Source organism: Urtica dioica, chromosome 9 (genome assembly GCF_054948205.1).
Source record: "Urtica dioica subsp. dioica isolate 48M chromosome 9, U.dioica_male_clone48M_v1_H2, whole genome shotgun sequence".
Classification (NCBI taxonomy): domain Eukaryota; kingdom Viridiplantae; phylum Streptophyta; class Magnoliopsida; order Rosales; family Urticaceae; genus Urtica; species Urtica dioica.
Genome location: NC_142764.1, coordinates 5,897,109 through 5,909,506, shown reverse-complemented (window position 1 = coordinate 5,909,506; position 12,398 = coordinate 5,897,109). Strand labels below are relative to the sequence as shown.

At 37.9% G+C, this 12,398-nt stretch overlaps 1 protein-coding gene across 1 annotated transcript; it reads left to right on the top strand.

The window, feature by feature from the left end:
• Positions 1–7,595: 7,595 nt before the first annotated feature.
• Positions 7,596–9,466, top strand: LOC149384687 (GDSL esterase/lipase At5g45960-like). The gene is made up of 5 exons (XM_089626127.1): positions 7,596–7,836; positions 8,222–8,352; positions 8,516–8,749; positions 8,874–9,138; positions 9,270–9,466. Exons 1-5 carry the CDS (start codon positions 7,596–7,598, stop codon positions 9,464–9,466), a joined length of 1,068 nt encoding a protein of 355 aa, XP_089482253.1.
• Positions 9,467–12,398: the final 2,932 nt, after the last annotated feature.

Below are 12,398 nucleotides of genomic sequence, written 5' to 3'. Positions count from 1 at the left end.
TCACTCACTCAACCATTCCCGCGTTCTTGGCATAGAATTACACCAATTTTCGTCAAACTTCAACTCAAAACAATAAGCCCCGCCCGGGCGAGTCTTCAACCGGGCGGACCAAAGCCGATCGGTCCCATGCGGGCGTATCCACAGTCGGATGGCTCGCTAACGATTGGTCCTCCGCGACCACGTTTTCAACCAGCCAGTCCTCAGCCGCTCGGTCTGGCACATGCGTCCCTTCAGTCTGACGGTTTGTGACTGAGCAGTCCTCCAAGGATGGTTGCTCGGCTAGCCGGTCCTCGTCCGAGTGGTCCTTCAATCAGAACCAGAAGATCCAGAGACTCATTCTTTTTTGTGATACTTTGATAGACGGCAGAAAGGTGTCACACCTGAAAAGATTATGGTATTTATAACCCCCGGCCTTCTTCTTCTTCTTCCTCACTCTGAATCATTTTTTCTTCTTCCTCACGACGAAAGTCTCCATCTCTCTCTCTCTCTCTCTCTCTCTCTCTCTCTCTCTCTCTCTCTCTCTCTCTCTCTCTCTCTCTTTCTCTCTCTCTCTCTCCAGTCCATTCTCACACTCCCTGCAGTCGGCCCGCCCAGAGATCGCCTGCCCGCGACCAACGCCACCCGTCTGGAGCTCGCCGTCCACGCCCGTGCTCCGATTCGCCTCCGTCTCGGTCTCGGCCCGGCCCACCCTGCCCACTCGGCCTTGCCACAGTTGTCCAGCCCGAGTCCTTCGCTGCCCCACCTCAGTCGCTGCCCGAGTCCGTCACCCAATCTCAATCTCAGAAAAAAAAAATTTGTTTAGTTATTTATTTAATAAGTAATGAAATATGATTCGTTTTAAGTATAATTAATAATTAGAAATTAGTAATTAGTTTTTGTTAGTTAATAATTGTATATATGTTAGCTGGTAAGTAGTAAATATAATAATTAGTAAATAAATGTTAATGGTAATATATAGTTCGTTAGTTTGCTAGTTGTGTTACTAAATTCTAAATGATAAATTCATTGGTCATTAAATTATAAATTTTAATCAAATAGTATAAGATTAAGTTGTTATGTTACATAAGTGATTTTAGTTGTTATGTTACATATTATTTATTAATATGATAGTTCTGGATGATTTGTATATCTTTTTAAACATGCTTGTAGGCTTTTTGGTTTATAACTATTATTGCAGAAACTCTGCTGAAATTTTGGTAGAGTTTCGAATTAATTAATGTCATAATCTCTTTTTCATTCTATTAAATTCATTTTCCGTCCCTTAACCATAACCGTCCTTGACCCTCTCATTCAGCGGAATGTCTCTAAGTAGAGATTAGATTATCCAAAACAATCGGTTGAGTTTGCAGTATAAAACAGGGGTTAACGAGTTTAACTGCCTTGCAAGAAGACTCTCGAACGAAAATGGCCAATATCATTGTCCTTGTAAGTCTTGCAACAACATGAGATGTCACAACATCGGGGTTGTAAAGAATCACCTCCTGAACAAAGGGTTTACCCCAGGCTACACTGAATGGTATCATCACGGTGATCGTCTCGTTCGTACTTGTGAAAAAGATGTCATCGAAACTGATCAGAGAGGAGTCGGAGGATTGCACGATGCCCTGCATAATATCAGAGATCACGAGGATTCCAACGACTATGCGGATCTAAACCCGAGCGAGGTGCGTGCAGAGGAGCAAGTTGAAGACTTATTCGCTGAGTTGGAAGCAGAATTGTACCCTGGATGCAAAGAGTTTTCGTATTTGTCATTCTTGTTATTGTTGATGCACATCAAAGTCACAAACCATTGGACAAACAAGTCATTCACGGAATTATTGCAGCTCTTGAGGAAGTCTCATCCAATTGCTAACCGAATTCCAGAAAAACACTACGAGGCAAAGGCAAAGTTGAAGCGTTTCGGAGATGATCGATCTCGAGAAAGCTGAAGTGTGCCCAGATTGCAATGAGAGTAGATGGAAGCCAACCGGCAAGAAGATATCACAAAAAATATTGCGACACTTTCCCTTGAAAGATCGATTTCAGCGATTGACGCTTCTCGACACACGTCGCTTTAGATGCAGTGGCACAAAAGAGATCACATCAAGGAAGAAGGCGTTTTGCAACACCCTGCAGATGGTACGACGTGGAAGAATTTGGATGAGAGATACCAAGATTTTGCAGCAGAATCTCGGAATGTACAGCTTGGACTAGCTTCTGATAGGTTCAACCCGTTTGGGGAAATAAGTCTAGCGTACAGCATGTGGCCCGTGGTACTAACGGCGTATAACTTGCCCCCTTGATTGTGCATGACAAAAGAGTACCTGATGCTAATGGTCCTGATACCCGGGCCGAGCTCACCTGAAAAAGATATGGACGTGTTCTTACATGCAGTTGTTGAAGAGCTTAAAGAATTGTAGGACACTTGATTCCAAGTTCGAGATGGGGCGAACGATGAAGTGTTTCGGTTGCGTCCCGCGCTTCTATGGATGATAAACGACTTTTTGGCATGATCGTATTTGTCGGGATGGAGTGGCCAAGGTTATCTTGCGTGCCCCACGTGCAACCTCGAGACGCCATCTATGAAAGTCAGAAACAGGATCGTCTACTAAAACCATCCTCCAATCTATCAAATTCTCAAACGGGCTCGCTGGAAATTTGAAGAAAAATGTGACTGCTGAGGGGAAGCTCACAGGTTTGAAGTCGCATGATTGTCACGTGATCTTGCAGAGGTTGTTTACATGAGACGATCTCTGGGCTTTGCAACTTTTTCAAGTTGTATAGTTCTAAAACCTTGAGAGTGAAAGATCTCCAAAAAGCACAAGATTCCATCACTGAGATCTTGTGTAAGCTTGAGATGATATTCCCGCCAGCTTTTTGCACGATCATGGTTCATGTGGCAATTCATCTACCAGAAGTGGTACATTTATACCAATTGTCCAGAAGTGGATCCGTATTTGATGTAAGTGTTGATTCATTTAAATCTATAAATTATCTCATTGATTTACATCTAATTAAGTAACGTTAACAGTGAGCATTTGAAACTCATACAAAAAAAACTCTCAAGTGAGCACTGAAGATTCCGATATCGAATCAATTCATAGAAAAAAATTCAAAATTTGGTTTGTGAATAAAGGTAAAATGAAATAATTCATTTATTGAAAACATACTAAAAATGCTAATGACATTTCATTTGCTTTGTTTCGTATCCAGATTTATGGTATGAAAGTTAGTGGTTTCGACGTGTCCGAAGAGCTTTATGCATTGTCTGTCGGATCCTTGCAAATCGCTCATCAGTATTCCAGTTGCTTTGTTAATGGCGTGACGTTCATCACTCGTCGTCGTGATAACCTACGAATCACTCAGAACAACGGTGTTTGTGTGCCCGTGAATGAGTATAATTTCTACGGTCAAATGGAAGACATCATCGTGATGAACTATAGATAGAATTGTCGTGTCGTAGTATTCAAATGCATATGGTATGGTGACAAGTATAATACAGGGTGCATAGTGGACGTTGATAAGCCAACCAGAGTGACGAGTTCGTATACCGCTAAAGAGTGGTTTACAGAAGAGCCGGACATACTCTCGACTCAGGCGAAACAAGTCTTTTACATCTAAGATCTCGTTAAGGGTCGCGAATGGGAAATCGTTTAGGAATGCAATCATCGAGGGATATGGGACATTCCTGAAGTTGATCTGACCACCTCAGCCTCGGTCCTGTTGATAATAGAATAGTCAAACATCGGTCGTCTTAATCATTGGCACGAAACTGCTGCGGCCAGCTAGTTACTATTGTTGACTATGATGAAGAAGATCAGGAATGCGTCGTTTTTTAGTGAGAAGATGCTGATGTAGATATAGAAGTGGGTACTAACATTACATCGAGCGACAACGAGGAATGAGTAATATCATGGAACCACGATTGAATACTAATAGAATAATTGATGATGATGAATGAGTAATATTGACATTTAATGAGTACTACTAATATTTTTTTCATTTTGCAAGATGGCAACTTCTTCAGGAGTGGGTGGAGGCCAGTGTTCGTTAGGAGGAGACGGTGATCCCCCACAGATGCCGAGTTCTGGGAAACCGAAGAAGAAGTGGGGACCAATGACTGACCTCGTTTTTATGAGAGCATGAGTTGGGACTCGTGGTGCGAACATAGTTCGCTACGATCAGATACCACACGCGTTCTTTCAAGACGTCAGCGAACAAAATCCATTGATCAGTACTTTCCAAAACCGCGTTGGAAACCTGATCAAGAGCAGCATTCTCGTCAACCTCCCTGACTGGAAGCACGTAGACCCTCATAGTGTGGCGGCTCTGATGATTCGATCCATAACGAGTACCGCTTCGTGTACAATGATCCTGCGACTGGCAAGCTAGTGTCAGCGGATCTCATTCGTCATGAGATTGTTATGGTTATCGTTCGCGATGATATGATGATGCGACATGGCCAAAAGTTGAGATTGTCGCGGTTATTCTTTAAGACGTTTTGTGGGAGTAAGGATCTTGCAAGAAATGAAACACCCGAGGGCTATAACAAAGAAGCTTGGTTAAAGGCAATAGAGGTGTTCGACACGCCATAGCATAAGATATGAGTTGAATTTTTTTTAATTACTTATATTTTCAAATTAAATGAAATTATGTCTCACAGGCAAAGTCTCTCCGCAGCCGAGAAAATTCGAAGAAGAAGAAGACAAAGGCGAGACAAGGGTTGCTAAGTTTTTTGGGTCATCGCGTAAGTCGCTTTATATTAATTTGCAATACTGATGAGAACATGACCATCAATGAGTCACAAGCTAAGTATCACGTGCCATTAGGACCTATGACAAGAGCTCGCGCCAAGAAATTCAAGAAAGAGCTGAACAACCTAATCATGAAGCTCCAAGATGAAGCTGGAGATAAGCTGGAGAAAGAAGGAATCCAAAGAAGCCAAGATACACCGTTTAAGAATGTTATTCGGGCTAGCCTTAATTAAGACATCATTTTAATTCATGAGTATTTAGACTATGTTTTTTTTTTTTTTTTTATGTTTTAGGCCATAAACTTATTGTTTAGAATCCATTTGTGTTGGTATTGGGTTGAGCCTTTTATTTTGATAGTTATTTAGCTTAAAACAAGTCTTATGGGCCTGTTACATTTTCAAGGGCCTCGTATGACGAATTTAGCGTTGTAAACATATTTAAATAGCCTTTCAAGCTGAATGAAATGGAACTCAGATTAAAACTTTTAAAAACTTGTGAGAATTTACTCTCTCTCTCTTTGGTTCGTCTAAGAACTACTCGAATCCTTGCAAAGCAGTGCTTGTGAGATTTCGATCCCGACTCATCAGACGGTCTTTCGCAGCCATTCGTGGCGTCTTTCATCCCACCTTCGTTCCTAATTCGTAGAACGATCCGCGACTGTGCTATTTAGGATAATGGGACTCGGAGCAAGTCGATCGAGGTTCATATCAAATACATACGATAGACTTATTTAGACGTTGTAAAATTGCAGAGGAAGGAAGATGGGACTATGGGCTCAGCTTTAGTGATATGATCGGACAAACACCATGAAGTTAAAGGATCCTGGACGACGGACTTCGCGAAGTCGCAATTTGTAAGTTACTTGTTTAATTTACTATATTTAATTACTTATCATTCTTATTTGATAATTTTTTTTGGTTTTTTTGTGAAGGATCAAGTCACTCCCTTAGTGGCGGATATTATGCGACAAGCAGAGGAGCAAGGCCAAGTGGTCATCCAAGAATCGGTAGAGGAGTACGCGATGCGTGAAGTTTTCGGACAGGCCGAGATTGGGAGGTCGGGATAGGGCCTTCGATCACAAGGTCACCCTGGGTATGGCTTGAGCACTAGATGAAGGCTCGTCAAGTTCGTCATCTCGGACCGATCCATTGTTTAGCAAGATGCAGCATGCGTTGTCAAGCCAACAAGCCCAGATGGAGGCCCAACAAGCCGAGCTGCAGGAGATGCGGCAATAGATCGCCTTCCTCACACGGATGTCTCATCAGTCCCCCACGACTCCCCAGCCTCAGCCTACGCCGCAACCAGGTGCAACCATAGATCACCAAACGCCAGATTCTATGGAATTTCTGTGGAACAAGCAGCGGCGGAACAGACAGCGGCAGACGAGCACGAGGAGGACGCAGCGGATCCCAAAGCGGCCTATTTGGAAGAGAAAATTCAACTATCGATAAGTTGTATAGACAAAAAAAAGGATTTGAAAGTTTAGATATGAATATCTAATATTATGCTTGATTTGTACGTTTATATAAGAATATTCTAATATGAGAATATTATTCTAATTTATAATTTTATAAATTAAATTTTATTTTTTTAGTTAACTATATAAGAATTCTAATTTAGATTTCTAATATATAAATTTGTAAATTATTTTTTAATTAAAATAACATATTAGGTGCGACACGTGGCACCGGATACCTTGGCGGGAAGGGTATTAAGTGCGACATGTCGCTCCTAATTCCTTGGCGAGAAGGTTATTAGGTGCGACGTGTCGCACCGAATACTCAAACACCCGCTAGTTTTTAGTTTTTTTGGAAGCAAAATAGGTGCGACTTTGGGTTCGACAAATCGCACTGAAAAGTATCGCACCTAATGCGTGACACTTTTGGGTGCGACATGTCGTACCCGAAGTCTTTAACGACGGACTTTCAGGTGCGACATTTTGGGCATCAAAGTCGCACCCGATGCCTATATTTGTGCTAGTGAACGAGACCTTTTAAAAAAAATTGTTGCAATTAGTCAATTTCTTATTTTTTTAGGATTCTAGTCAAAGTTTTATTTTATTAAGAAAATAGCTCATCGAGCCAAAGAAAATAAACTAAAACAGTTAATTTATTTACGTTTGTCTAATAGACTATTTTAAATAAAATGAAACTTTAGCTATTTTTTTAAAAGATAATAAGTTATTGGACTATTGACTTAATTGTCTATAATATATATACACATATATATAATGATAACTTTCCCTAAATGTATTAACGAAAAAAATAATTGTCCTATAAGATTGAATCGTGTCATTTGATAAATTTTATCTCTAGCGAAAATGATGAGAAAAAAAACTCGGGCTAATTTTGGTATGTACACATAGACATAGTACGCCACAAAATGTCATGTCGTGTAATTAAACCATAAGATATTCTAAACATGGTACGTTATATTCAAGATTAGTTTTTTTTGTTGTTTATTTTTTATGCTATAACAGACCGAAAACCAAGAAAGATTTGATACCAATATGAAACCGTCCTAAGGGTATCAGGTATATAACAGTTTGCTGTTGAACTCTCGTCCATATCAAGGAATGACATCAAATATAATGAGAAACAATTTTTATCCTAAATTAGACGGTCAAAAGAATTGGAAAACCATTTTAAAACCAAATACTCTAAAATATCAGTAATCGCTCAACTTATCCAGCTATATAATATTTAAAGATGTCATAACATACTAGCTCTATATAAATGTCGTGTGACCAGATTAAATACACCAAAGCATAGAAGACTTGAAGAAAGCAAGAAGAAGAATTAGCAAAAAGTCTTGACGTTAATTTTCCATTATTTTGTAGCGAAACAAATTAGAAATAAAAGCATGAAGAGAGTTTTAGCATTTCTTGTTGTTCTTCTACACTTCTCGTGGTTTGTTGCTGAATCCGAAGCGCATGCTAAAGCCTCAGCCGTTCTCGTCTTTGGTGACTCAACCGTGGACCCCGGAAACAACAACTACATTGCAACCGCTTTCAAGGCAAATTTTCCTCCGTACGGAAGAAGTTTCCCCGGCAAAAAAGCAACCGGAAGGTTCACTGATGGTCGCATGGTCACCGATTTTATAGGTACTCATCGAAATAAGCGATTTTGTCTAATATTTACTTTTAAATATTTTTGTTGTCTTCAGTTCCATCGTTTAAATAGGTAACATTGTGAACCATTATACAAAAGTTCACGTAATTATATATAAGACATCTAAGGAATAAGTTTTATATCCATTTTCTTAATGTTCATTTTTACATCGTATTATACACAATCAATTACATTAGATGTGGATTTAAGCATAAATTACACGGGAAACATTATAATTCAACATTTCATTTTGTGGAGCATCAATTCTCGGCCTCTAGCTCAAAAGAAGCTAACTAACAAGTTTATTTATTTATAACACTTGGACGCACAAGTGGGATCTCATTGATAATTTCCTAACATTTTCTTCTATGAATTCAGCTTCTTATGTGGGAGTAAAAGAATTTGTTCCTGCGTATCTTCAGCCGGGACTTACCACTGATGAAATTCTGACTGGAGTGAGCTTTGCTTCCGCGGGAACCGGTTACGACCCTGTTACGTCACATATCGGTGTAATTATTTCCATCTCTTATCTATACACACATTGACATACGTAATAAAATTCGTATACAGCGAAATACAAAAAAGAATTAAATAAGACGTAAGACAAAATAATTGGTTGGGAAAAGTCACCGGAGTACAAGTATGTGAAATAAATAATGATGTGAATGTCAGAATGTACTTCCGGTGAGGAAGCAAGTGGAGTATTTGAAGGAGTACAAGAAAAGGATCGCCGCAAAGATTGGGCAGCAGCAAATGGAACAGCACATCAAGAATGCTCTTTTCTTTGTGAGCGCTGGCACAAATGACTTCGTCATCAACTATTTCAATTTGCCAATCCGCAGTCAGACCTATAACATCTCTAGCTACCAGCAACTTGTGCTCCAACATCAAAAGAACTTCCTTCAGGTTTGATTCTTCTCCCATTTGAAAGACAAGTCTCTATATATGTACATTGTTGTTTTTAGGAATGGAAGTACATTATTGATTTTGTTTCTTTTGGAAATGCCATATTTTATTTGGGTGGCGATAGAGTTTATGGGCGGAAGGGGCACGGAATATTCTAGTAGTGGGGCTACCTCCAATGGGGTGTTTGCCGGTGATGTTGACGTTGCACAACTTACTGAAGCCCCGTCATTGCATTGAAAAATACTCGGTCGTTGGCAGCAATTACAACAAACTTCTCCAAACCGAATTGGCTTCCATGCAAACTACCTTGGCCAGTTCCGGCGTGCATATTGCCTTCGTTGATACTTTCGCAATCGCTACCGAGTTTGTCCAAAATCCTTCTAAATACGGTATATATATCACGCCTCTACTTTTACATCTTTCCAAAAGCTTTTACGTAGCAATTGATTATATCTTGCTTTTCCACAATTAATCAACCATATTTATATCACATGTTTTATTCTTTTTATTTCAACTAAAGGGTTTGAGAAGACTTTGGAAGGGTGTTGTGGAACCGGATACTTCGAAGCATCATATTTGTGCAACCCATTGTCATATCTGTGTCAAGATCCCTCCAAGTACTTATTTTTCGATTCGATACATCCCTCCGAATACGCCTACAGCTTACTCTTCAAGACCGTCGTCCGTCCTATCATTGACCGTATCTTGGGGGCTTAAACATTTGCTTTGTAACCGCCTTCTCTGTTTTAGTTAACGTATAACTATATATGGAAGCCCTATATGTTTGTTATGAAGACTTAATCGTATGTTCCTCTATTCTTTCTTTTTTTACTAATATAGTTTTCGCCTAAATAATCTCTTAATTATTATTTCATAAATCTACTGTGGTTTGAACACGTGGAATCAGGGATATCAAAAACTCAAAAGAAAAAAAATCACAAACTTTTTGAACACTTTTTACAAAAAAAATTATTTTTTTTCTCTTATTTTTACCCAAATAATTTAGGACTTAATCTCCCTTGAAAACAAAATTCACTTTACCATCCCAAGTTTGGAGTTTAACCCCGTCGGTCAAGTGCAACATTATCTATCAAAAACATTAAAGTAGACTGACACTTCATCAAGGAGATCTAAATGCTATAATAATCTGCATTAAAGTGGACGTGCCCTTTTATTTTGGCATGAAACAGTCTAGTCAAGAGTGCTTAAGAACATACATCATTTTATAGAATTTTCCTAAGTGAAAATGTGTGCTTTAAACTTAATGGTTCACGTCCTTGCTTCAAGGAGTGAAGACTTGGCCGTGTGATTATGTGTGAGAGGGATTCATTTAGCATAGATGATGAGGTGATCTTTGACTCCACTATTGGTGGATCTAAAGATGCATTTACACGATTTTGAAGAGGCTATAAATAATAATATAAACTACTTGACTAAACATACTTGAAGAAGCTTAATTTGCTTCATTGCTCTCTCTCTCTCACACACATTAGGCACTTGGACATTTTCTTATATCCAAGTAGTCTTATTGTGGCTTTGAAAATCAATTTCAAATCACTTGCGCTATATTCATGTATGCCCGCACACGATCTATATATAGTTTTCTTTTAATAGAGTTGTAGACTCGATCTTGTGGTTGTTCTTCAAAGATTGAGAAGGAAGGAGATCCGTAATGAACAAAAGTTCAAGCACGGTTTCAAAAGGCTAGTTCTAATGAGCGCCAGTTATTCGCACTTATCAATGATTTTCAAGAGTGAATCCAGACTCGGTCTTGAGGTTTTTGATATTTTTGTGTAGTTTTCTTTGTTTTGTTAGGTTATTATTAAGATAAAAATGTTTTGAGGTTAGTGGATCAACTTCGTGGTGATTGATGACTTTCCGGACAAGCTGGAGAAAAAAAAAAACATAACGCTCTCTTTTGCACAATTTGGATATTCTTAGTTGACGATTTTGGATGCATTTTTTTTCAGAAATAAATAGTTTTTTCTCTTATCTTCTCAATGCATAATCATTTTACAAAATTAGAGTTTGGTTGAGATGTTACGGGCAATTCAAATTTGTTTTATGTTTTGAAAAAAAAGCTCACGCAACGGTCACGTTGAGGGCAACGCGACGCGTTGATGAAGTGACCCAGATTTCAATTTTAGCATTTTTGAACTAATCTTGATCATTAATTTGGGCTTCAAAAACACTCATATACTTTGGGTATATGTTCATTTGGGTCTAGATTTCATATTGAAGAGAAAACTTATAGGTAAAGAGTGCTTGGAGAGAGAATAAGAAACCATTGAATGAGAAGAGCTTGTGGCACTCTCTCCTATCAATTTTCTCATCAACATCAAATATTAGTTATATATATATATATATATATATATATATATATATATATATATCTCTTACTCTCTATATCTATTTTTCTTTGAACTCTAGTTGTTTATCATTCAATTTCTTGTTTAAATCTTAATTAGTTTATTTGAGATAACTTTAGTTGATCTTGATTAAAACTTTTGATTTGTTGAATTGGATTTGAGTGTGGATTACTAATTGAATGAATGTTTCTCCTTGTGTTTATGCTTGTGCTCATTTTGATATTGATTTGCTTGATTACAATCATGAATAATTAAACACTTAGGACGGGTGCGATGTAGTAAATTAAGGGATTTCATTCGGTCAGTAGATTATGTTGGAGCTTCTCCAATGAGGGCCCGTATACCCTTATTTTGAGGGTTTTGGGTACTCCTACGGGGGTCCTTAAACTTTCATTTTGATTGTTTGAACAGTGGACCCTCCAATTTGAGGGTCAACTGTTCACACCCTGAAAAATTGTTGTCTAATTATATTTTAGTTCTTTATTTTGTATAAGTTATTAAAATATACCACATTTCTAAAATTTTAACAAATATTTTATTTTTTTATACATAAAGACAAAAAAATTACAACTAAATCCTTTTGATTTAATAATTTGATGTGGATGAATAAAAAAAAGAACACATGCTCTTAATATTAAAATTAACACAAACTAATACAAAAAGAGCATAATATTAAATACCTTACCACCCAAAATAAAAAAAAAAATGAAGGCCTTTAAACCCTCATTTTTTACGTTTCAGGATCCTCGAAATGAGGATCTTCGTTGGAGATGCTCTTGGGATTGTTCTTAAACATGGGTTGATATGTGGTAATCAAGAAACTTCAGATGGTTAATATCATTGATTAGCTTGGCTAACTACATTTGTCCAAACAATAGCCGTTATTTGAATTTCGAGAGATTAATGGATATTCAAGAGGGAATTAGACTAGGTCAATCCAATACTATGGCGTTATTTGAATTACTTAACCAAATCAAAGAACTCAATGAAATCGCGTCCCTTTGCTTTTCTTATCGCTTTTTATTATTAATTGCTTTTCTCCATTTTTGCATTTTAATTTCATTTTCAATCTAAAACATCAAAACCCCCATCTTTTACTTTCTTATAACTCAAAAATATTTTCAAGTTAGTTTATATAAAATATAGAACAAGTTTCTCAACGGATTTGATACTCGTGCTTAAGCATGCATTATTACTTGATGACACAAGCACTAGGATAAAAAGTACTTTTGCATGCGACAAATGTTGCATCCAAAAGTCAAATAGTCACATTCAATGGT

Bases quoted from the DNA above. Each gene is read 5' to 3' on its own strand.
- LOC149384687 (XM_089626127.1), top strand. From the start codon at position 7,596: ATGAAGAGAGTTTTAGCATTTCTTGTTGTTCTTCTACACTTCTCGTGG. The intron at 8,353-8,515 runs GTAATTATTTCC...TGTGAATGTCAG, and splicing joins CTGTTACGTCACATATCGGT to AATGTACTTCCGGTGAGGAA. The intron at 8,750-8,873 runs GTTTGATTCTTC...GGGTGGCGATAG, and splicing joins ATCAAAAGAACTTCCTTCAG to AGTTTATGGGCGGAAGGGGC.